At 39.0% G+C, this 26,166-nt stretch overlaps 2 protein-coding genes across 2 annotated transcripts in view; one reads left to right on the top strand and one right to left on the bottom strand.

Annotated features, from left to right (window-relative positions):
• Nucleotides 1–26,166, top strand: part of LOC137404153 (repetitive organellar protein-like) — a 245,932-nt gene that overhangs the window by 75,631 nt on the left and 144,135 nt on the right. The window lies entirely within an intron of this gene.
• LOC137404023 (32 kDa beta-galactoside-binding lectin-like) lies at nt 3,482–25,891 on the bottom strand. The gene is given in 10 exon segments (XM_068090178.1): nt 3,482–3,522; nt 10,804–10,908; nt 17,499–17,608; nt 18,568–18,665; nt 18,789–18,908; nt 19,300–19,498; nt 20,853–20,941; nt 21,123–21,242; nt 21,833–22,057; nt 25,808–25,891. Coding segments are annotated over 10 exon segments (1,191 nt in total).

Here is a 26,166-nt window from a genome sequence, read left to right as displayed (position 1 = left end):
AGATCAAGTACTCTGAGAGGGTGACAAGCTAGTGTGCTGTTAGAGATCAAGCACTCTGACAGGGTGACAGGCTAGTGGGCTGTTAGAGATCAAGTACTCTGAGAGGGTGACAGGCTAGTGTGCTGTGAGAGATCAAGTACTCTGACAGGGTGACAGGCTAGTGTGCTGTGAGAGATCAATCACTCTGACAGGGTGACAGGCTTGTGTGCTGTTAGAGATCAAGCACTCTGAGAGGGTGACAGGCTAGTGTGCTGTTAGAGATCAAGTACTCTGAGAGGGTGACAGGCTAGTGTGCTGTGAGAGATCAAGCACTCTGACAGGGTGACAGGCTAGTGTGCTGTGAGAGATCAAGCACTCTGAGAGGGTGACAGGCTAGTGTGCTGTGAGAGATCAATCACTCTGACAGGCTTGTATGCTGTGAGAGATCAATCACTCTGACAGGGTGACAGGCTTGTGTGCTGTGAGAGATCAATCACTCTGACAGGGTGACAGGCTAGTGTGCTGTGAGAGATCAAGTACTCTGACAGGGTGACAGGCTAGTGGGCTGTTAGAGATCAAGTACTCTGAGAGGGTGACAGGCTAGTGTGCTGTGAGAGATCAAGCACTCTGAGAGGATGACAGGCTAGTGTGCTGTTAGAGATCAAGCACTCTGACAGGATGACAGGCTAGTGTGCTGTTAGAGATCAAGTACTCTGAGAGGATGACAGGCTAGTGTGCTGTTAGAGATCAAGCACTCTGACAGGGTGACAGGCTAGTGGGCGGTTAGAGATCAAGTACTCTGAGAGGGTGACAGGCTAGTGTGCTGTGAGAGATCAAGTACTCTGACAGGGTGACAGGCTAGTGTGCTGTGAGAGATCAATCACTCTGACAGGGTGACAGGCTTGTGTGCTGTTAGAGATCAAGCACTCTGAGAGGGTGACAGGCTAGTGTGCTGTTAGAGATCAAGTACTCTGAGAGGGTGACAGGCTAGTGTGCTGTGAGAGATCAAGCACTCTGACAGGGTGACAGGCTAGTGTGCTGTTAGAGATCAAGTACTCTGACAGGGTGACAGGCTAGTGGGCTGTTAGAGATCAAGTACTCTGAGAGGGTGACAGGCTAGTGTGCTGTGAGAGATCAAGCACTCTGAGAGGATGACAGGCTAGTGTGCTGTTAGAGATCAAGCACTCTGACAGGATGACAGGCTAGTGTGCTGTTAGAGATCAAGTACTCTGAGAGGATGACAGGCTAGTGTGTTGTTAGAGATCAAGCACTCTGACAGGGTGACAGGCTAGTGGGCTGTTAGAGATCAAGTACTCTGAGAGGGTGACAGGCTAGTGTGCTGTGAGAGATCAAGTACTCTGACAGGGTGACAGGCTAGTGTGCTGTGAGAGATCAATCACTCTGACAGGGTGACAGGCTTGTGTGCTGTTAGAGATCAAGCACTCTGAGAGGGTGACAGGCTAGTGTGCTGTTAGAGATCAAGTACTCTGAGAGGGTGACAGGCTAGTGTGCTGTGAGAGATCAAGCACTCTGACAGGGTGACAGGCTAGTGTGCTGTTAGAGATCAAGCACTCTGACAGGGTGACAGGCTAGTGTGCTGTGAGAGATCAAGCACACTGACAGGGTGACAGGCTAGTGTGTTGTGAGAGATCAAGTACTCTGAGAGGGTGACAGGCTAGTGTGCTGTTAGAGATCAAGTACTCTGAGAGGGTGACAGGCTAGTGTGTTGTGAGAGATCAAGTACTCTGAGAGGGTGACAGGCTAGTGTGCTGTGAGAGATCAAGCACTCTGAGAGGGTGACAGGCTAGTGTGCTGTGAGAGATCAATCACTCTGACAGGGTGACAGGCTTGTGTGCTGTGAGAGATCAATCACTCTGACAGGGTGACAGGCTTGTGTGCTGTGAGAGATCAATCACTCTGACAGGGTGACAGGCTAGTGTGCTGTGAGAGATCAAGACCTCTGACAGGGGAACAGGCTAGTGTGCTGTGAGAGATCAAGCACTCTGAGAGGGTGACAGGCTAGTGTGCTGTGAGAGATCAAGCACTCTGACAGGGTGACAGGCTAGTGTGCTGTGAGAGATCAAGCACTCTGACAGGGTGACAGGCTAGTGTGCTGTGAGAGATCAATCACTCTGACAGGGTGACAGGCTTGTGTGCTGTGAGAGATCAATCACTCTGACAGGGTGACAGGCTTGTGTGCTGTGAGAGATCAAGCACTCTGAGAGGGTGACAGGCTAGTGTGCTGTTAGAGATCAAGCACTCTGACAGGGTGACAGGCTAGTGTGCTGTTAGAGATCAAGCACTCTGACAGGGTGACAGGCTTGTGTGCTGTGAGAGATCAAGCACTCTGAGAGGGTGACAGGCTAGTGTGCTGTTAGAGATCAAGCACTCTGACAGGGTGACAGGCTAGTGTGCTGTTAGAGATCAAGCACTCTGACAGGGTGACAGGCTAGTGGGCTGTTAGAGATCAAGTACTCTGAGAGGGTGACAGGCTAGTGTGCTGTGAGAGATCAAGTACTCTGACAGGGTGACAGGCTAGTGTGCTGTGAGAGATCAATCACTCTGACAGGGTGACAGGCTTGTGTGCTGTGAGAGATCAATCACTCTGACAGGGTGACAGGCTTGTGTGCTGTGAGAGATCAAGCACTCTGACAGGGTGACAGGCTAGTGTGCTGTGAGAGATCAAGCGCTCTGACAGGTTGACAGGCTAGTGTGCTGTGAGAGATCAAGCACTTTGACAGGGTGACAGGCTAGTGTGCTGTGAGAGATCAAGCACACTGACAGGGTGACAGGCTAGTGTGCTGTGAGAGATCAAGCACTCGATAAAGTTTAGACGACAGCTTTATAAACAATTATTCTATAAAGTTCATGAATAATCGATTAGTTCAGTTGTTAAGGTGTTGTCCACCAGGCAGCATGTTGTGAGTTCAAATCCTCAATAAGGCAATATTTTATTCCAACTTCCAAACCGTAATTATAAATACAAAAATATGTAGCCTATTCTTGTTCACCATTGCATAAACTAGTCCAACCAAATTACAGTAATTAACTAGACATGTAATGTAAGCAAGTTATACTATCAGGCATAATTGAGAAAAGGCTTCTAAATCATAAACAGATATGAAGCAATGATCACAGACTAGTAACTGGCAGTCTGACCCACTATGAGAGACCCTCATGTGTAATAAGTATCTGTACAATAATTCTAAAAAGCAACAAGGTGGTCGAGTGGCACAGGTGGTAGATAACTTAGTTAGGAAGTCGAGTAACCAGGTTCGATTCCTGTGTAGAGAATATTTTTGCATAATGCTCTCAGCATGACTTCAAAATAATGGACAGACACGGCTCTGGTTATAGAACAGATTGATTTGTTGATAAAAGATTTGTTGACAACTTTACTCACTGAAATCTAGTCTCCTTTCCCATGATCTTAAGTTAACCCTACACAGTCCTGCCACCATTGGCAACTGACAAGTATTAACAGGCACTTATGCTCTGATAATCACTGCAGGTAGGCAAGCTCCTTCACATTCAGCTTTAGTTCTACAATACAACGGAACAATTGAAAGATCCTGGTTTTGATTCAATAGAAGTTGTATGCCCATGACGTAGTTTAAACAAAATGGAGGACAACTCCAAAAGTGATCAGAGTTGTTCAAGATAACCAACATCACTCTAATGAACAAATTAAATCTCACTTCTCATTGGTGCAAACCACTATTGGAGTTTTGCTAAGACTACGAAAAATTCTAGACAAAATATCCTATGCAAAAACTAGAACACAGAGTATACGTACATGTATATTATTAAATATTCAGAGATGTCTGAAGGCAGATGCTTGGTGCAGGTGTTAAAGTGTTGATCTGCAAAGTTGTATGTCCAGGGTTCAAGTTATATCCATAGCAGTCTTTTATCCTCACCTCCAACCCTGGATTCAGACAGACACAACTTTCATTACGCTAAATATCGTATTTGCAACACAGTCAGTCACACTGGACTCTCTTACTTTTTATACAAAGAGGCCCCTCATTCCAGCTGGTAATAGACACCCGCATGTATGTGTATTGGGGTGTCTATAATAGGTACACAATACACGATGTATTAAACAATATTTACTATAACAAAAGCCCGGCCAGTTCACCCACCCGATTGAAACCTCGCTTAAATGTAACAAAAGGTTGCTTCACACGAGATTCGAACTCACAACTTTTAGTTTAGCTGCACAGCACACTCTCACCTGCACTAATTGACCAGCTCAATCAATTAGTAATAATCATGCAGTAAGTTATTACTCATGACCATCTCTCACGACACTCCAGATTGTCAGGATGTTAGTTATTAACATTATTAGTCATGATGAGTCCATATGACAGTCTTTAGTCACATTGATATGAAAGTTTACTGTTCTAGTACCAACAGGTCTGATGGTAAAAGGTGACTAGTAAAAGAAGTTGTCTTCTGTTGCATGATGCCAATTTACATGCATAGATGTACAAAGTGTAGAAGTCATAGGGAACAGTCAAGCCTTGGGCAGTTTGTTATAGTACCAATTGCTTTTTCATGATGTTTAAACTTTAAGAAATTTAAAAAGTTTATGTATAATAACAAGGCCAATTAACTCAGTACTTCATAAGATTAGATTTGAAAAAGCTGGAAGTCAAAATAAACAGTTCACTTTTGGGCAATTTATTAACATAGAAAATTTCTTTTTCATTGCATTTGAACTTTTAATAATTTAAATAAAATCATAAAAAAATAAAATGGTCAAATAACAGATTTTTAATAATAAAACTCTGATTGCATTTAAAGATTACTCCAAATTAAAACTACTGAAAAAGAAAAAAACAAAACGCTCCCAGTTTAAAGGTACTCAAATATATTCTTTGAAGATGATTTGAAGTAACAAAATTAATGAAAGTCTCAGCAGAGTTAGTCATCGCAAACCTCGACAACAGTTGTATTAAACTTTTCGTTAACGATAGATGGCCGAAGAGAAATGAATTAAAGTGAAATGAATATGAGAAGTGAATTGAAAGGGGAGATTGACATTTGACCTTGAATGCATTTTAATAGTGTCAGCTGTAAATAGTCATTGTGAATTAACTGTGTTTTACATCTCAGCTCAATAAATAGTGTCAGCTGCGATGTAAAACATGCGCCCCGCTGTAGCTAAAAGTGCAACAGGCTTATATAGAAAACTCGGACAATTTTGTTGTAGCGCGTGAACTCGTCAGCTACAAACAATTGGGAGTTGTGCGACCACTACTGCAAACCACATATCATGCAAAGCTGTAAATCATGCAAACCATGTGAATCTTCGATCAAAATCATTATTTTGAAGCTCAAAAATGTGTAGCATGTAATGCTAGTGATTGTGTCTGACGACTTCTCAAGGTGTCAGACACAATCCAGACTTCTCAAGCCAGGTACAGCACCTGCCATTGTATCTATCTCTATTGGCTACTGGCTAATTAAATCATTTGGCATGTGGCAATTGACCTCAATTGGTCCATTGGCATTCTTCCATAAAGCTCCAAGTTTATTCCACTCTAAATGCGTCTCCAAAGGTTGGCTACAGAAAAGACATATTTTGTCTGGCATGTACACGTATAAATGCCTTTAGGCACACATAAAATATTGAATCTTATTAAGATATGAATTAGATAACATACATCCACTCATTTCCTAGCCTTAGTATACAAACATCCTATACACTATATACCAATCAATATGAGCTAATAAAATAGCCAATAGTTACTATCCACATGGCAGAGATGGAGGTACTAGCACAAGTAGTACCAGTGCTACTAGCCTCCTAGCTACAGCCTCAAGTACTTTACTATCTGGTATCGAGTATACTTGTCTTCTCTAGGTTCATGGTACAAAGGCTAGACTAGAATAGTTGGTTAAAAATTGTTTTAAAAAAATTAACAGTTGCTGATTGAATAATAAAAATTATAGATTCTAATAGAATAGTTATTAGTAGGTAGATTATTATGATGACTATTAATCAATACAGTCATATCTCAACATGCAAGTGTCCAACATACGAGAAATATGAGACACAAACATATGAGACGGTGTTTAAAGCAACCAAAAGGTGCCCTAGAATATGAGAAGCAGCTTTAGAGAACGGCATGACTTGGCTTTTTTTCCTAGAGTATAGCAAAGTATACAGTGTCTGGAGAAGACAACTGAGACTAGACTGCTGTTCTAGTTGTTCTAGTCATATTTGGTTGTTCTAGACTGAGAACAACCAAGTATGACTCATAGAGACTACGCTGATAAGAACAGCTAAAAGTAAGACCACAACAGAAAATGGCATATTTTAAATAATAGATAATTCTTTCGGGATTACATATGTAGATGACATACAGTCAAACTCAGATGAATTGTCTTCGGATAGCTCAAACACATAGTTAACTCGAACGGTTTTTTGGTCCATTCCCTCGCAATGATAAATTGCTTTAGATAACTCAACCTCAACTTGGTTAACTTGAACAGCTTTTTGCCCAATGACTACCGATATGGTTGTTATCATTTTTGAATATTACTTTATTCCAAACCATAGAAATAAACTTCAACTTTTACTAGTTCTTAGACGTCGTTATTACTATCATCGACAAAATATTTTTGTTAACGACATTTCCAAAGGTTCGCAAAAAATCAGATTTTACCAAACAACTGCTTAGCAATGGCCCTCCAAAAGCAAGGAAAAGCGTGGTAACCTTCAAAATAACAAAGAAAAATCGTCAAAATTGATTTTGGTTAAAACACTCAAAAGAAAAATATGTCTTTTCTTCTAAGCATTTCAACAGCAATCAAGTTTAGCCAATTTTAATCAGAAAACGTCCTGACAATCACATCACCTAAAACTACAAACCAATCTCAAGTGATTGAAAAGTTTATATTTTCTGATGAAATTTTTTTAAACTTCACATTAGAAACCTTTTAATTTGCAACAAGCCATCTATGCATTTGCTTCATATATAGTTTGTATATGTACATTTGTTTACTAATAAATACATGGACTTGTGACAGTGCTCTGATTACTCGAACGCTCTGATAACTCGAACACTTCTGCTTGGACCAGTGAAGTTTGAGTTATCCTAGTTTGCCTGTATTTAACTCCCCATTAAGATCAAAATAACATGCACCACGTACTGAATGTGTAACCTATACACTGTACTATGAGATATAGAAGGGTTTTTATCAACACAGCTGAAACTATAATGGAATTAACAAAGTGACTTGGCTTTTTAGCCTTAGAGCTAGCTGGCAAGAGTTAGTAAGCTATATTAATCAACTCAGTACTTTATAATTCCTAAAACTAGCTCCATATTTAAGAGAACACAACTATGAAGTGATTGCGGGCAATGGAGTGTTTAACTTAACAACACCAGCAGTTGATGATTGAAACATCGAGAATAATTGCTAATCAAGGAAGTGTTTGAGAGAAACTGCTACTAGTGTCTAACAAAGGTGGATGTAAATGCTTGTGTTTTCACTTGTTAAATTGTAGCGTTCCCATTTTAAATATGAAATTTCGTCATATTACCTACACTAGCGCTCTGGTGGGCCAGGGTGCTGTTAGAGATTGTCTGGTGTTCCAATAAAGTGCAGAGAACAAGTGTGTGGACATTTATTCCAATTTTTTAGAAGGCAGATTTGGTCATTTGAAAGTGTGATGAGCTGTTGAGCAAAATGTGAGGAGTACAAATCCTATAAGCTGCAATTTTTTTTCACAGCCTGCAACCGTGGTTGCAGGGAGGCGGACACGACTCTTATCTTAGTAAAAAAAAATTAATATCTATATTAAAGATGTAGTTGCGTCAAAAATGAAATTAGGACCCATAAAAGGCTAAAACATCAGCTACAATTTGATGCCATTTTTGTCTTTGTAGACCAACCCTGTCCAGAGATATATGCGTTTGAATGAGGCCCTCTGTTAAAAAGCTCACGTTCCAGCGGGTGCCAATTTCGTGACGTAACAAGCTTGTTATCTGAAACGAAACCACGAGCGATAAAAATGAGGTCGATTCGTTAGCCAATCATGCGTGCGAAATTTTTATATAGGCCGTAATAAATGTTATCACTCGTAAAACGCGTTGTCTGTGGTCTCGAAGATTCTCATCATTGTTTCTGATTCAACGCGTTTCAACAATTACTAAGGTATACATAGTTTTAAAATGGCTTCAAGTTCGAGCGACCGCTACTCAGAGTTTTCTGAGCAACTTTAAGTAAAATATTAGAGTAGACAGCCTATGGCCAAAGCTGACAGGCGTCAGCAGCATTTTGCTGCAGAAGAAGACAGAATGGAGGTAAATTAACTTAGAGTCTTCTATACTTTAGTAAATGTAATATTTTTTATAGTCATAAATACATGTACTAATTAATAAAATGATAATTCTTTGCTATCTCCAATCATCGGTTCATAGCTTATCTGCCGTTTTACCTAGCTATAATATTTTTTTCGAATTTTCTTTGGTAAATTAGAGTCATGATTACAAATTATTTTCACTCGTAGGAAGTGGGTAAAATCGATTGATCATTGCAAATCTTTAATTTCCAGAACCAAAGCTTCGAATCGTTGGCTTGGCGTACTTGCGCCTTTATTAAATGTTTATTCGTTTTTAAAATTACACTCGCAATCTATTCAACTCCCAATTTGGAAGCTGTCAATAGATACGCTTTAGAATGACATATCTATGAATGACATATTTATTGCATCTACTTTGTTTACATTTACTTGCTTTACTGATTACAGAATGTTTATGTCGTCCCACCAGCCGAAGAAGCTTTGTCAGTGTGGAAACTGCCATAAAGGAGAAAGCGAGAATTGAATGCGTGCTGGATGATGTTTTGTTGAGTTTGTTGCAGTAGATGAATTTGTCTTATTGTATCAGCTAATACTATGTGAGTGGCCACGACTTGATGAATATCTTTAATAAAAGCTTTATGCCGAGATGAAAATATTTTTGCTTGTAAAATTATATAATAAAATAATATTGTTAAAGATAATGCAAAACATGATTTGCAGAATATTGTAGTCAATCGGATATGGTATATGGGTGTCCGCAGAACTGAAGAATGTGAGTTCAAATCCAGTTTGCAGCAGACTTCTCATCCTTAAAACTCTATCCCTGTCTATATTCTTTTCAAAGAGGTGGCTTGCTTATTTCATTAATTTAGTATTCGGTAAGAATACTACTAGCAATGATATACAGCAATGTATATCATTGCTACTAGCAAGAAACTAGTACGTAGGCAATATGTAATAGGCGACATAATGTGGGCGGGGCTTATGGGAGGCTGTATAGGTTAGCTGCAAAACTGCTGATACAAAGACCGCGTCCTACATAAAGTGACTTGACAGAATTACCGTAGACCGGTAGAATTGGTAGTCGGTACCCAAATGTTTAAACAACATTTGGAGAAAGTGAGTAGAACAAATTTTCAATTTTCGTTATTTGAGGCCTTTGAAACATTCATAATAATGCATCTGTAGCAGGATTTAAAATTTTATTCTAGCTAACATGAGCAAATACAAAATAAGATATATGCCAATAGAGCCGCGTAAGACTAGACTTTTATCGCAAATAGCCGATGTGAATACGAGGGATAGAGACAGGTTGCCAAACGCGTGACATCATTTTTGGCGAGGCTGGGCACGTTTTTGTGGCCTGAGCGTTTTTACGGCGATCAGATTTTTTCGGTTTTAATCTTCAAATATCTTGGCAATGCGATCGCGTAACACAACAAACAACATATCAACTGATAGAGAAAAAAAAATGCTTTCTTTTAAGATCAACTTAAATTTTGACGCAACTACATCTTTAATACAGTATCTAGTATTATATTAACAAACTCAACTTTTTCATTGAGTGTGTGTCTGTTGGTCTGCCCAAACACCATAAGTTTCCTTGTTCTCCACACTCAAAAGCACGTAGCATATGATTATGAAGTTTGACTGATTTCAGCCAAACTTTGTATGTATATGCTCTACGCCTTCCGATATATTACAAGCATATTTAGTCTCATAACCCTGAGTCATTGTTAGTGAGCCAGTCATTTACCCGTTCACTGCCGTAGGTGCATAAATGCGTTTTCGTGGTACGACTGCTGTAGACGCATTATTGCGACTTTTCCAGCAATTGAGTAGTTACCTAATTTTATTATTCGTTGACAACATAACCCACATTCTTTAAGACTTTTATGAACTTGACAGTGTTGTCCGAAGATTTGTCTATAAAATTAGCCTAAAATAACAAAGCAATTTTAAACTTTTGTTTGAGAATTTATGTTTTAAAAACGAATGTGTTTTTTGTGTGAGTTCATTAATTACCGCACACGAGTCAGAAAACATTTAATTAGTTATGTTGATGACATTATAGCCAATTCAGATTCATATTTTCGTTAATATACAGATAATTAAAGCATCAGCACTGTCTCTGAGAGTGGTGAAAGTAATAGTTTTGTAAGAGTAAGAAACATGGAAGATCGTTTTAGCTTTGCATCGATCATAGCTTCACATAGCTTTATCATCGCACAAATTATATATCCAATGATTTTTTGCATAGCAATGCCGGTTAAAACGTTGGCAAATTAAAATATGGAACAAAAATGTTCTAGATAAAGATTGAAATCGGGAAAACTACTGTTTACATATCACGAAGCAGTATAGGCAATTTTCGGCAAAATGGCTGGCACTTGGCAGATACCCGAATTTGTACATAGTTGGCAGTGAAAGGGTTGAGTGACCATCTCAGACTTTATATTTTCGCTTGTTTACTTTAATACTTTTAGAAACGCTTCACTACCCACCTGACTGATTATCCGAAGGAAAGATATCGTGCCTCTTTATCGCCTTTGTCGTATTTTGAGGGCTGCTATAGAGAACTTGTAGAAAGATGTCATCTTGAGTGTCAGCTATAGTACCAGAAGTCATCATCGGAGTATTTGGCTAAGCGCCTGTGTCTGATATTTAGCTTCCTGGCAATAGATGCAGTTCATCTTTACCTTATCTATAAAATTATTGGCTGTTGTCTGTCTGTCTGTTCACTTTTTGTCACGACCTAATCTTTATTTTTTGATTAATGTTTTGACTATTATTTATTCAACTCTCTCTTTTTCACGCCCTCCTCTCGGCCTCTCTCTGACTCTCTCCCGTTCTTCTGTTCCCCCTCTCTCCCGCTCCCTCTCTCTCTTCGGCTCCCTCTTTCTCCATCTCTTTCCCACTCCTTCTCTTCCGCTTACTCTCTCGGTCTCCCTCCCACTCATTCTCTCTCCCTCTTTCTCTTCCTCTCCTTTCCACTCTCTGTCCCCCGTTTCTCTCAACCTTTTCGTCTTTCTCTCATTTGCTCTTTTCCAAACACTCTCTCTCCCGCACACTCTCTCCTACACATTCTCTTTCCCACACTCTCTCTTCATCTCTCTCTCTCTCTCTCTCTCTCTCCCATACTCTCTCTCAGCCACACTATCTCTCTCGAATATTTATTTATAGAAAACTAAGCCCTATCAAAGGAAAGACAATTACCAGATAGGAAAAGAAAAAACAACTGCAGCTAGAGTATAGAGTGTATAGTGTGACCACAGTGTAAAAAGACTACTACTGAATGAAAAATCTTCTGAAGTTTGGCTGCCTAATTACAAAGTCTTGGAAATATTGTAAGACCTCCTAATAGTAGTTACAGCCATGAACCACTCTTCGCTATTGGTTAACTTTACTGTAAAACCTCATACAATGTGTTCAAATTAATACAAGACCTCATGCCATTAGTAAACTCTATCACTTGGATCAAGTTGTTCTTTAGCTTCAAGTGTTCATCTTTAGTCACAGCAGCTTGGAACGCTGCTTCTACCTGCTGTAAATGTAACAGACCACAGGCTACAGCAGTATTTGTAACATAATAATAACTGATAATAATAAAATGATAACATAGCCTTTGATTCACTTATCCCCAATGTTTCTTTCTCAACAATTAGTGTTTTACTATAACCCGCTGTAGGACATTATATTTCTTGTAAAAGTATTTTGGTGTAGGTAATTCACTTGTTTTGACATTTAGTGTCCTGTTTTGTCTTGTTTGTCTTAAGAAAAAAATAATAAAAATTTCAATGAATACAATATATTTATTTTTTCCTCCGTCATTAAACCTTGTCAATTATCCCACAACCAAACACGAGCGAAGCGAATGTTTGGGAGCTCAATGATAAATGCATATGCGCACACAACTCCCGAAAAATTATCCGTCCACGGCCGTTATCAAACCCTTGTATCATAAAAAACACCAAAAATGTTAACCAATTTTGTGTAAGGTCGCTCAAGTATAACAATTAATAATGATACAAAACACGTGTAAACATATTTAAATATGTTACCAAGTTTTTGAACAGTTTCTGCAATATCCTAAAACTAACCCATCTGATCGGATTATACATAGACAGATGAATTTGGCTTAAACTCGAGATAAAAACTTGACGAGCGTTTTTTACTCAAAATTAAGACCGGCCAATGAAACGCTGGTAAGGCCGTGCAAAAAAGAGTAGAACCATGAAGTCGTGCGCATTTCACAAAAAAGGCGTGCACATTTCACCAGTCTATGGCATTGTCCAATTGCCGAAGGTTTCTGTAATCATTGTAGAAGTACTGAAAAGTAATCGTTTTTTGCCAATTCTACCGGACTCTGACATTTTGGACACTTATAATGAGTACTTCGATATTCCAATTGATGTCCAAAGCAGTGAAAGTAAAGAAAATGACGATGATATTTTTCTAACGATTCTTATAAGATTATTACAATATTTAATTATAAAAATAATTATTCAGTTTTATCGGATTATTATAAGATTTAATTAAAAGAATATCCTTTAGAATTTAGAAGATCAAAGTAAGCCTATAGTGACCGATGGTGTGCAATATGTTACGGTTATTATTTTTCAAAAGATTTTGTTGATGATACTGCGGCTGTAGTCAATATTGCGGTACTGCTAAGCCGTTTTTAATGTCTGCAAAATTAAGAAATAGGCCTACATTTTCTTATAGATATACATCTATTTCTATAGTTCAAGAGCGATCAAGTTTATAGAGATCAAGTAGGCATGCAGCCACAGAGGACAAGTAGGCATGCAGCCATAGAGATCAAGTAAGCATGCAGCCATAGAGATCAAGTAGGCATGCAGCCATAGAGATCAAATATGCATGCAGCCATAGAGATCAAGTAGGCATGCAGCCATAGAGATCAAGTAGGCATGCAGCCATATAGATCAAGTATGCATGCAGCCATAGAGATCAAGTAGGCATGCAGCCATAGAGATCAAGTAGGCATGCAGCCATAGAGATCAAGTAGGCACGCAGCCATAGAGATCAAGTAGGCATGCAGCCATAGAGATAAAGTATGCATGCAGCCATAAAGATCAAGTAGGCATGCAGCCATAGAGATCAAGTAGGCATGCAGCCATATAGATCAAGTATGCATGCAGCCATAGAGATCAAGTAGGCATGCAGCCATTGAGATCAAGTAGGCATGCAGCCATAGAGATCAAGTAGGCATGCAGCCATAGAGATCAAGTAGGCATGCAGACATAGAGATCAAATAGGCATGCAGCCATCGAGATCAAGTAGGCATGCAGCCATAGAGATCAAGTAGGCATGCAGCCATAGAGATCAAGTAGGCATGCAGCAGCCATAGAGATCAAGTAGGCATGCAGCCATGGAGATCAAGTAGGCATGCAGCCATAGAGATCAAGTAGGCATGCAGCCATGGAGATCAAGCAGGTAAAATCTGTTTAGATTTTTGAATTCAGCGTAATTTTATAGATATATAGATGAATATCACAACTTCTTGCTATTGCTTGCTATGAGCAATGATATACAGCCTCCCCCCCAAGCCTGTGTATATTACACAGCGGCTTGCCATTTTACTTATAATATTACATTTCTCCCATGGCAGGGGAGAGATATAAACATAACATTTTCCTTTCATTATTCCTGTTTGTTGTACATAATAACACCCAGTACATTACAGCTACCATTGCAGTTCTCCTATTGCACTGCAGTGCCATCCGACTGCTAATATTGCATTTCTCAACCGGCAGTACCCTTTCTTTTTCAATTATCACTTTGGTAGTGGGCTGCATGACGGGAATCTCTAGTATATAAATTAAATTTTTTTTGAAATATAACAAAATATGAATACAAATTATTCTTGCCTTAACTAGGGAAAACAGTCCCAACATCGACAAGTCCGAACCTAGACAAGTCCCAATCTCGACAGAGGTTGGTCCGAATCTAGACAAAGGTTGGTCCGAACATCGACAAAAGCTGATGCAGTTTTACGATAATTTAATCTTCAACAAATAATAAATGTTTTTTTGCAGTTATATCCTCACGTCAAGAAATAACAATCAAAGCTACTCACTGAAGTTTAGATTTCAAATAAAACATTTTGCTAGCTTAACAGTCAACCATATTTATGATTGTTACTTGTTTTAGCATTCGTTCTATATTTAGGTTGGGCAAAATATTGTTAGGCCTACAAAAGCTGGAGAGTGCTGCATCAAATTTTAAATCAAGACCTTATGGTCGATTTTAAAAAGTTTACACTGTGCAACTCTGCCTATTTTACTCGTGGGTCTAATATTAGGCACACTATTAATACAGATGCCATGAAGTTCTCATTTTTTAACCGAGTCATGAAGTTTTGATATATATATGGAACAAGCTCAATGGCAGATTTTATTTAACTCTCGATTTTATAAGAATATCTGATCTCTTTTATCGTTATAGTCGCATCTTATCTCTAAAGGCTTATCGGGCCACAAGAGATATTTTATCGAGATAGATAGATAGAAATGGATCACAAGATATTTTTGCACAAATAAATCTTTTACATATAAATCGCTCATTTATTATGAAAATAGTAGATGGTAAAATAGTAAAACTGCTGTCGAGATTGGACCAACCGTTGTCGATATTCAAACTCGTCGAGTTTCAAACCAGTCGAGGTTCGGACTATAAACCTTAACTAGAGCTGTTAAAATAATCGGTTAATTTAAATCCTTAGCCAATCCCCACAAACTATTTTATTAGGTTTACTCTATTCACTAGGTTGTGCAATCTGCTCTTTTTTAGACTGTTCAAAAGTTGGTAGTCAAACAAAAATATTCAAAACCTAAAGCAACCAACTAGGCTTACAATGATGAAGCAATGTTTCTTTTTTATAGTACTTGGGATTCTCCAATTCCAATCAATTTAGTTTGGGCTGTCATCGTACAATTAAATTGAACAATTGAACTGAACATTTAACTGAACGTATAACTGTCTGCCAGGGTAAAAAGCCTCTGGGAGGGGAAAAATCTCCTCGTCACCCAAATCTCCATTCTTCAGAGTGTTGAGTACAATTTCACATACAGCAAGCTTTGCTATAATATTATTAAGAAACATCATGAAGCGGGCTGCGCCTCCTAAGGGTGGTAGAACCTTGTTTATCAGGCCACACCTCCTAAAGGTTACATAATCCTGTATATCAGGCGATGCTTACTGATGGTGTTTGAACCCTGTATATCATGCCACAACTCCTGATGCCAAATGGCCCCTGCATATCAGGCCTCACCTCCTAATGGTGATAGAACTCTGTATATGAGGCTTCACCTCCTAATGGTTATAGAAACCTGTATATCAGGCCACACCTCCTAATGGTGATAGGACCCTGTATACCGGTCTTCACCTCCTAATCGTTATAGGACCTTGTATACCGGGCCTCACCTCCTAATGCTTATAGGACCCTGTATATCAAACTTCACCTCCTAATAGTCATTTGACCCTGTATATCAGGCCACACCTCCTAATGGTGATATGACCCTGTATTCCGGGCTTCACCTCCTAATTGTGATAGGACTCTGTACATCATGTAATATCTCAAAATGGTGATAAAGCCCTGTATATCAGACCACACCTCCTAATGGTGACAGGACCCTGTATATCAGGCCTCACCTCCTAATGGTGATATATCCCTGTATATCATGTCACACCTCCTAATAGTGATAGCACTCTGTATATCAGGCCTTACCCCCTAATGGTGATACAACCCTGCACATCAGGCCACACCTCCTAATGGTGATAGGACCGTGCATACCGGGCTTCACCTCCTAATGGTGATAGGACCTTGTATACCGGGCCACACCTCCTAATGGTGATACAATCCTGCTTATCAGGCCTCACCTCCTAATGGTGATAAGACCCTGTATACCGGGCCCCACCTCCTAATGGTGATACAACCCCGTATATCAGGCCAAACCTCCTAATAGTGATAGGACCATGTATATCGGGCCACACCTCCTAATGGTGATACAACCCTGCTTATTATGCTTCACCTCCTAATGGTGATAGGACCCTGTATACCGGGCCCCACCTCCTAATGATGATAGAACCCTGTATATCCGGCCTCTCCTCCTAATGGTGATATGACCCTGTATATCAGGCCTCAGCTCCGAATGGTGATAGGACCCTGTATATTAGACCACACCTTCTAATGGTGATATGACCCTGCATATCTGGCCACACCTCCTAATGGTTATACAACCCTGTATACCGGGCCACACTTCCAAATGGTGATATGACCCGTTATATCATGTCACACCTCCTAATAGTGATAGCACCCTGTATACCAGGCTTTACCCCCTAATGGTGATACAACCCTGCATATCAGGCCACACCTCCTAATGGTGATAGGACCCTGCATATCGGTCCACACCTCATAATGGTGATAGGACCCTGTATATCAGACAACACCTTCTAATAGTGATATGACCCTGAATATCAGTCCGCACCTCATAATGGTGATAGGACCCTGTATATCAGGCCTCACCTCCTAATGGTGATATAACCCTGTATATCATGTCACACCTCCTAATAGTGATAGCACCCTGTATATCAGGCCTTACCCCCTAATGGTGATACAACCCTGTATATCAGGCCACACCTCCTAATGGCGATAGGACCCTGCATACCGGGCTTCACCTCCTAATGGTGATAGGACCCTGTATACCAGGCCACACCTCCTAATGGTGATACAATCCTGCTTATCAGGCCTCACCTCCTAATGGTGATAGGACCCTGTATACCGGGCCCCACCTCCTAATGGTGATAGTTCCCTGTATACCGGACCACACCTCCTAATGGTGATACAACCCTGTAAATCAGGCCACACCACCTAATGGTTATACAACCCTGTATATCAGGCCTCACCTCTAAAAGGTGATACAACCCTGTATATCAGGCAACACCACATAATGGTGATAGGACCCTGTATATCAGGCCTCACCTCCTAATGGTGATAGTTCCCTGTATACCGGGCCACACCTCCTAATGGTGATTGGACACTGTATCCCATGCCACGCCTCCTAATGGTGATAGCACCCTGTATATCATGCCACACCTCCTAATGGTGAGAGAACTCTGTGTATCAGGTCACCCATATACAAAGTGATAAAACCTTTCTATGTAAGACAGCCCTTACCTTGGTCCCATCTTGGATAAAAGTGCAGAGGAATGTCTGTGTGTTTCTCATCCTCATCAGAACTTGATGACGAACCGTCCGGAGTCTTACCTTGAAGGTTGATACAAAATCTGCAAAAGTTACGAATGAAGCTTTAACCAAACAGCTGGTCTCAGACAAAGGTTTAGTTATCTGTCACCCTCTACAAGGCTTAGATTCTTGTAGCCACCGGTAAGTACATGTACAGACCTGGCTAATGCTAGATGTTCATATTGCTAAACACTTATTGGCGCCTACAGGTGACCCAAAACATGTTTATGTAAATTTCACATATGTACACAAGATCCTTTAAATGCCTTTGCAGAAAGTGCATTTTGTGCCAAGAACATACTTTAGGCAAAGTCTGGGCAGATTCATGCCTATGACAGAATTGTGACATAGGCAAGTATCTAATAGCATCTTAAATAAAATGTACTTTTAGTCTTCCAAACATGAACAGCCACGCTCATAGCACCTTCTACTGGTTCACTTATGATTATTACAATTATTATTGAATATCATATACATACACCAAAACAGTGCTCATGTTTGATTCATTATCTGATTCATTTAGAGTTATCGTCTCAGCAAGGTAATGACACAAAATGAGGCAACTTCAACACCACATTATTTAAAATCTTGTTGATGCACATTTTCGTCTAAAAACAGTCCTTTTGCTATATACCAAATTAGCATTGGCCAAAATGCAATAGTAAACACAATTTCCAGGATATTCCTCAATTGAAAACTTTACCTGGGATAGAGAGAATAATGAAGAGTCATGATGAATGAACTATAGGAACAATAAACACATCAGTTCTGAAAATAAAACAAATCACTTGTTTTTCTCTTGTGCAGTACTTAGATCCTGGATTACATACACTCCAGAAATACGCAACAAACATTTCTGGTTTTTTAGTTGTGACTCAGAAACAGAAACCTTCGATATCAGGTTGTTTCATTACTCACGATACGTCAACAAGTTTTGTTAAAATTTTGCGCGTGTTCAAACTTTCTTCATTGCAAAGTCAGAAACCTTCAACTGTTTAACCTTTATGTTTATCTTCCTTGGTCATCATTGCTGGAGCTTATGACTGTAGCAATGTCTCCCGACTTAAGACCTGGCACTTTGCGATAGGAGATGTCTACCTACAGCAGGTTATTACACCGCATCCATATTTCAGTGAATATGAGTCAAGCTTCCAGATCCAAACAAAGAAAAAAAGGGTTACTGATGGTTTTATGGATAGAGACGATATAGTCAGCACTCACTAAAGAGCTAAGAAATCTAACTTCCAATACAGACACATCTCCATTGACTGTTAGATGATGAGCATCCTGAGCATCACATCGATGATTGTATGTCACATATGGCTCACTACTCACGTACACCTGCAACAGTTGTCAATATACCAAACACGTGACTCACTAGTCATGTATACCTGCAACAACTGTCAATAACCTGACATTTGAGTCATCATTAGCAAACACCAGCAACGGCTGTCAAGAAGCTCGGTACTGTACAATACAAGTCATCTGCATGCATTACAGACGTCACTGAATGCTACCAGGTAGAAAGCTCAAAACAGAGAAAGTGTGAGAATTTTAAACGTATGACTATAATATCTTGTACATGTATTCTGTCACGGCTAGATGCAAGCTTATGTAGCTATACATATGTTTACACAATTCTAGCTTAACTACAAATGTTGTACATGACAAGCATGTCTCCTGTCTGCAGCAACACAGTAGCTGCTACAAATATCAATAAAGCCCAGCTTACCGAGTAATAGTCATCTTGCACCTGAATGCCGATCTTGTAAACTTTTCCAGCCTCATATGGGAAGCCACCTTCTCTTTCCTCATCTGCGTACTCACCACCTAGTCTTGAATTCCTAACCGTCTCCCTTTCATAGAAACGTGGGTTGAGATAGAGTTGTCTTTCCTGATCAGAAGCGTCACACACCAAGTTGATATCAAACCTTAAATATTAACAGACAATCTAAACAAACACTCATACTAGAAGACTAAATACTTGTTTCTTACAGCCTGATCATTGATAGGATGTGTCGGTCTGTGAGCGGGGCTCATGTCCCAAGTTGGATATGTTAAATAGGTCAATAGAAGACAGACACAGGCTAATAGAGGACGTACGACTGACTACTATATGTGAGAGGGATATTACCCACCTTGGCTACTCTTCATTTGCATTGGGTATGGATATCACCTAGTTGCAACAAACAGTCAAGGAGTATGTTAAAATAATGGGCTAGTCACATATACTCTGTGTTTCCATGCTTCAAATTGGTTTGGAGTTGCTTCCACTTCGATTCATAGAAGCAGTAAAATCCAAATGCGTTTAATTTCATTTTACCTTGCTCATAAAAATGCTCACTGATGATGAGTCCGAATCGATAACACTGGATGGATAAATGGATAACACTTGGTTAAGCTCTCCTTATTATAGACGAAAATTGTTTAGTTCAAGCGTATGGATCACTGCTATGAAAAAATTCTACTGCTTCTCTTCTCACTACTGTTTTTGCTTGAGTTTTTACTTTTACATAACATTTACATGTCAAGGATGGGTTGTTCGTACGAGGATGATGAAATAATTATATTTTCTAGCACAACTAGTTAATTACGCAAAAATTGGAAAGTGACATGAAGACCTGAAAGTGAGTCTACTTTTACAAGTTTCACTTTGAGGTATACATCACGGATCTCGGAAAGATATTTAGTGAGACTCCAAAACATTGAAACAGTCGAGTGTGAGTTCGGCGGCAGCGGGCAACTCCAAACACATTTGAAGCAAGGAAACACAGTGATTATGTGGACTGCAGACTATTAAGGGAATGAAACTGCACCAATTTTCTCTCAGAATTCGTTGGTGTCATCCCGTGTCATTTTCGCTATAAAGTGACCTTCGGTAACAACTAAAGTTTTGACTTTTCATTTATTGGACATAGTCGGTCACACCCTCGATGTTCATTTAACTACTTGGAAATACTTGGTAGGTTTCTGTAGTATTTTGAGTAGGCCTTGAAAGATGATTTTCATATCTTGCTTATAAAATGCACTTTTTATGTTTTAAAGGTTACTTTGTTAACTGAAATACATGACAAGTCGTGAGTGGCGAATTCCATAGATATTTTCTTTGTTCGCATTAATCCAACTACGTCTCGCCTGTGAACGTTGTCACAACTGTCAGTCGTATTTATCCAACTACACTGACACGCAAGAATTGTCATTAACTATTTGTGTCAAAAAGCAAAAAAACCACACCCGCATAGGGTGTCATGATTGTATGGTCATGTTGAAACTGCTGCAGCTCACCTGTGAGGGCTGTCATGAACAGCGACATTCACATTAACCCAGCTGCCAGGAATCAGCTCCTGTGGGATGATGCTGTTGTAACGAGCTCCCTAGAAAGCGAACAGAAAACTCCCTGTAGTTCAGACATTCTATTCTCATCAAGTCAGTCACACAGTACTGAATAAGTATGATAGTTCAAGGAACTACTTACATCAGTAGTTAAAGCTTAAGGAAAATTGTAGCCTTAGTTCCTTCAATGCTCACAGACTGTCAATACTAGTAGATACTTACAAAGTATGCTGTGAATTCGACATCAGTAAATTTAGCATCACCATCTATGTAGATGTGAGAGACGGAACGGATGTCCACTCTATGGTCGTAATTGCAGAAGTGGGCTCCATTAACATAGACCTAAAGGGGACAGTAGATCAAAGTTTATGTACAATGTCCCTATGAGCTGATCATCACTGATTCAATGACGCAATTAATCAACAATTTTGAGTCATTCACAAAATAACAACAGTAAAAATCCACAAGTCAAGAGAGTTTTATTACGCATAAATTTTGATTAAATCCATCATGTTTCCGAAAGATAAAAACAGAACTTGCGGATGATGCGTCAAAAAATGCTGTGCCAGCTATTCTATTTTAATTGTTTTTTTTAAATTTCAGTCATTCTTCTTTTGATTTGAGAGGTTCCGAATGCACCGCTCTGGCGTAGAAATCCTTATCTCTTTGGCAAATCATCCACATCCCTAATCTCCATTGCATCACTTATTGCATGGCAACTCAACGTGTGCACAACTCCAAATCAACACTATAGAGACAGTGATTCCCTGGCTACTGAATGAAAACATGCAATAGTACTGTGGAAAGGATTAATAGGCCGTCAATGCATCATCCTTTATCTACATATATATCTACAAGAGCAGGAAGTCTGGGGATGAGGTCTAAAGCTATGCAAACCCAACTAAAGCCTGTGGTAGCTAGTGATTGCTCACCACATAGTTCCACACTGTACAGATTATTTGAATCTCAAAGCTAGCCTTAGAGGGAAATGGGAAGTCGGGCCCATCTTTCTCTCCTCCCCATTCACCATCAACCAAGGAGTTCCTTACCACCTCATCCTGACACTGGCGAGGATTGTAGTGGAAAGCGCTTGCGCTCACGCCATCTCCCTCCTCCGTCTGGAGGTTGAGGTAAAACTTAACATGATCATAAGACACCTGCCACAAATGCTTTGAAACTTTAGAAAATCAGAAAAAACTTGGTGCTGGCATGCCACTACCCACCATGAACATAAACATAGAACTACTGGCCAACTGATGACTTGAGCTTGACAGCTAAACCGACCTCACCGAGTTCTTTTGATCACCAGTCCTTTTTACATGCACTCAGGTAAGTGACCTACTTTTTAGCTACTTGGAAAGTCAATGAATCTATGAGTAGTTTTAGGAGGCACTCTTGTTTGCCTACTGCCTACGCAGCCATTGGTCACGTTGACATTGCAAAGTACTCAGGCTTACATGAGGTACGATGGGTCAACTATAAGGCCTCATTATCATACTTAACAGAACACATCCGGTCGTGGGCTAAATGAGAGGATAAGATAAGGCCTATACTGCTCTCTGAAACACCTTTAGACTTGGCTAGCAGCATACAACTTTCCTACACAATCAAACTACTGATTTGGATAGATGACATGCAACAGCTAGTAGATATGCACTAGTCCAAGGCTTGTCTAAATATATTAAATGTCTTATTGGATGCTGGTCTGGCTTAACATTTAGTGAAGTAATCGCTTTCCAGGAAAAGTCGGTGCATATTAGAAGCAACTAGGAATCAACAGTAATCAAGCTTCATACTTTTGACATGTGTGCCAGTTAATCAACCCAGCTTTTTGTTAATGGTTTGTGATGCAAGCAGTACTGCCCATAAGTGAGCTTCAGACCCAAGCTATACGCAGCTATAATGACAGTAGACACTGACAACTTGCATATATAGAGTGAGTCATGCGTTATACCTGTCTGCTGCGCCCTTCTTTACTTTACCCCGCACTACTACTAGACACTAAGCTATAAATACATAGAGAGAACTATCACTAGGTATGTCAGAGAGATAGTGATAACCATAGAAACCAGTGATCATTATATCATTGTATCTAGAATTAGATGAACTGTTAAAATGAAGATCTATAAAAAGTCAAACCTAGAGATGGTAAAAAAACGACCTGGAGATGTTAATCAGCGGTAAATGTACATTTAGGATGAGGACATAGATATATACAGTTGAGATAAAGATAGACAGTAGATTGAGAAATAAATATATCGTAAGAGGATATATAGATGTATGTTAAAACTTCATTTACATAAGCTGGAAGACTGGAAGCGGGGTACAGTAGACTCGATGACCAGCCCACAGTAGTGTGTTGATCTGCATTTATACAGAAAACTATCCTGTACTTTTTCATAGAGTGCAGCGTTACGAAATATGATGACCAACTATGGTTAATGGTAAAATTTATCAGAACAACTACCTACAGCCTTCTTTATTATAAACCATATCTGCAGGTAAGTCTGCCAATCTATACTTCCCAGAGACTATGTTTTAGGCCATCACCTTTTGCATCCATGTTTCTTGTATTTTTTATCGAGATTTGGACCTCGGATCGCTCAATCGTTTTGGCTTTATCAGTAACTAAAATGTTCAGGGCTCCAGATAGGTTAGTTGGCTTGTTACTAAACACAATGAATATCAGAGACTATTTTCTATACTTGTACATCAGCTCAATAGCTAGTAAGTAAGGTGACTAGGTACAATCCTAGTGAATTTAGCTACAAACATAACCTGATGATACACTTATGATTGTAGCTAGTCACAGGTTTCATTATACTTTCTCGATACAGTCAAGTTCGGTTACAAACATTAACTTTACACTAACTTGTTGGACACAGTTATGCTTGATTACCTACAAGACAGTTACCTCAACCTCTCCGATTCAGTTAAATTTGATTACATATCCTACACTTACCTCAACTTATAGAGCACTTACCGTAACTTGTTGGCCTTTTATTGTCACCATTTGCAAACATTTTATTTAAAGAATTTGCAAATCTGTTAGACAGAGCATGCTTCTTTCTAGCAGTCTTTTTATCACCTCTGACCATGTTGGAGTTGGGAGCTGCTGGTATTCGCTCGTTATCCAATTTCGAAGGCAGCTCTTTTCTTTTTGTTGACTCCATATCTAGTAAAAACATGGACTATTACTAAATGCGGAAAGCCATAGTTAGACAACTCCGATACAATGTCATAGTAGCAGCAGACGAACATGACCTCTAACTAATTAAAGAGAGGAGCACTTGATGCAGTTTCAAATGAGAAAATCATACAGCTGACTTAGTTATATGTTGACAGTAAAATTGGGAAAAAGATGGGAATGAGCTAGAGACACATATGCTAAAGAACAATCATGCAGTAGACATACGGTACAACTAGTGATAGATGTACTGTAAACCTAGTGATATATATACAATAAAACTAGTGGTAGATATACAGTAAAACTAGTGATTGATATAGTGTAGAACTATAGATATATACAGTAGAACTAGAGATAGATATACAATAAAACTAGTGATAGATATACAGTAGAACTAGGGATAGATATACAGTACAACTATTAATAGATGTACAGTAGAACTAGTGTTAGATATACAGTAGAACTAGTGATAGATATACAGCAGAACTAGTGATAGATGTACAGAACTAGTGATATATATACAGTAGAACTAGTGATAGATATACAGTAGCACTAGTGATAGATATCCAGTAGTACCAGTGATAAATATACAGTACAACTAGTAATAGATATACTGTAGAACTAGTGATGGATATCCAGTAGTACTAGTGATAGATATACCGCAAAGCTAGGGATATTTATACAGTAGAACTGGTGATAGACAGACAGTAGTACTGGTGATATGTATATATATATATATATATATATATATATATATATATATATATATATATATATATATATATATATATACAGTAGTACTAGTGATAGATATCCAGTAGTACTAGTGATAAATATACAGTACAACTAGTAATAGATATACTGTAGAACAAGTGATGGATATACAGTAGAACTAGTGATAGATACACAGTAGAACAAGTGATAGATATACTGTTGAACTAGTGTTAGATATACAGTACAACTAGTGATAGATATACTGTAGAACTAGTGATGGATATACAGTAGTACTAGTTATAGATATACAGTAGTACTAGTGATAGTTATACAGTAGAACTAGTGATAGATATACAGTAGAACTAGTGATAGATATACAGTAAAACTAGTGATAGATATACAGCAGAACTAGCGATATTTATACAGTAGAACTAGTGATAGACAGACAGTAGAACTCGTGATAGATATACGATAGTTGTCATACAATAGGTCATCTGTCTCCATAGCATCGTACTAAACTTGTATGTAACATCTTGCAGCATACCAGACTTCTGCTGAATCTTGAGCATCAAACCCCAGTTCAACACCGCCAATTATAACAACATTCAACCTTAGCGACTTCTTGCCTTTTCACATTGTGCTCAATACACAAACAAAACATTGAAGATATAAGAATGTATTTGACTAGAAATTTATATGATATAATGAAAACAATTGCTTGTTAATACTTCTGTTTCGCACAAAAATACTGCATTATTATTTTATTAAAACTTTAACCATTGTTCGATGACTCTTTATTAATGCAGTTTTGAAACCCCCTAAACGTGTCATTTCAGATCATTTTTGTCACGAGGTGATACCGGAGGTACCTTTACATCTGTTGTTCATACATTCTTATCAAGACAGACAACAGTCCAATGATATCCTTTGACTATCATTGCAGTTCTATGTCAATAAATTGTACTAACCCTGTGAAAAAGTAACTAGGCATAATGTATAGAACAACCATATCTTCCTCTTCCTCTGTAGATTCTGTTTCAAAGAATTCACACGCATCATGCCAACTGTCATCTTCTATCATTGAAGACATCGTAGTTGGCAAAGCAGGGCAATTAATTCACAGATTTACACATCAATGTCGCAGTTAGCCTAAAAATAGCATTTAGTTGGATGTAAAGAGCAGGGCTCAGTACAGAACATCATGAGAACCTTGATGGGCGTGCTAAAATGAAGACAACCCTTGAGTTTTTGCATGAGCAAAAATAATTGGTGTGAACCCGCTTACAATTCTTAAGAAGAGTTTTATGGGCAGGCAAGAAATAGATGCATAGGATGTTGGAGTAACTATAAGCAGTACTCGTATTA

Source organism: Watersipora subatra, chromosome 9 (assembly GCF_963576615.1).
Source record: "Watersipora subatra chromosome 9, tzWatSuba1.1, whole genome shotgun sequence".
Lineage (NCBI taxonomy): Eukaryota > Metazoa > Bryozoa > Gymnolaemata > Cheilostomatida > Watersiporidae > Watersipora > Watersipora subatra.
The sequence above is the reverse complement of the archived record's forward strand: the minus strand, read 5'-3'. Positions and strand labels throughout refer to the sequence as shown.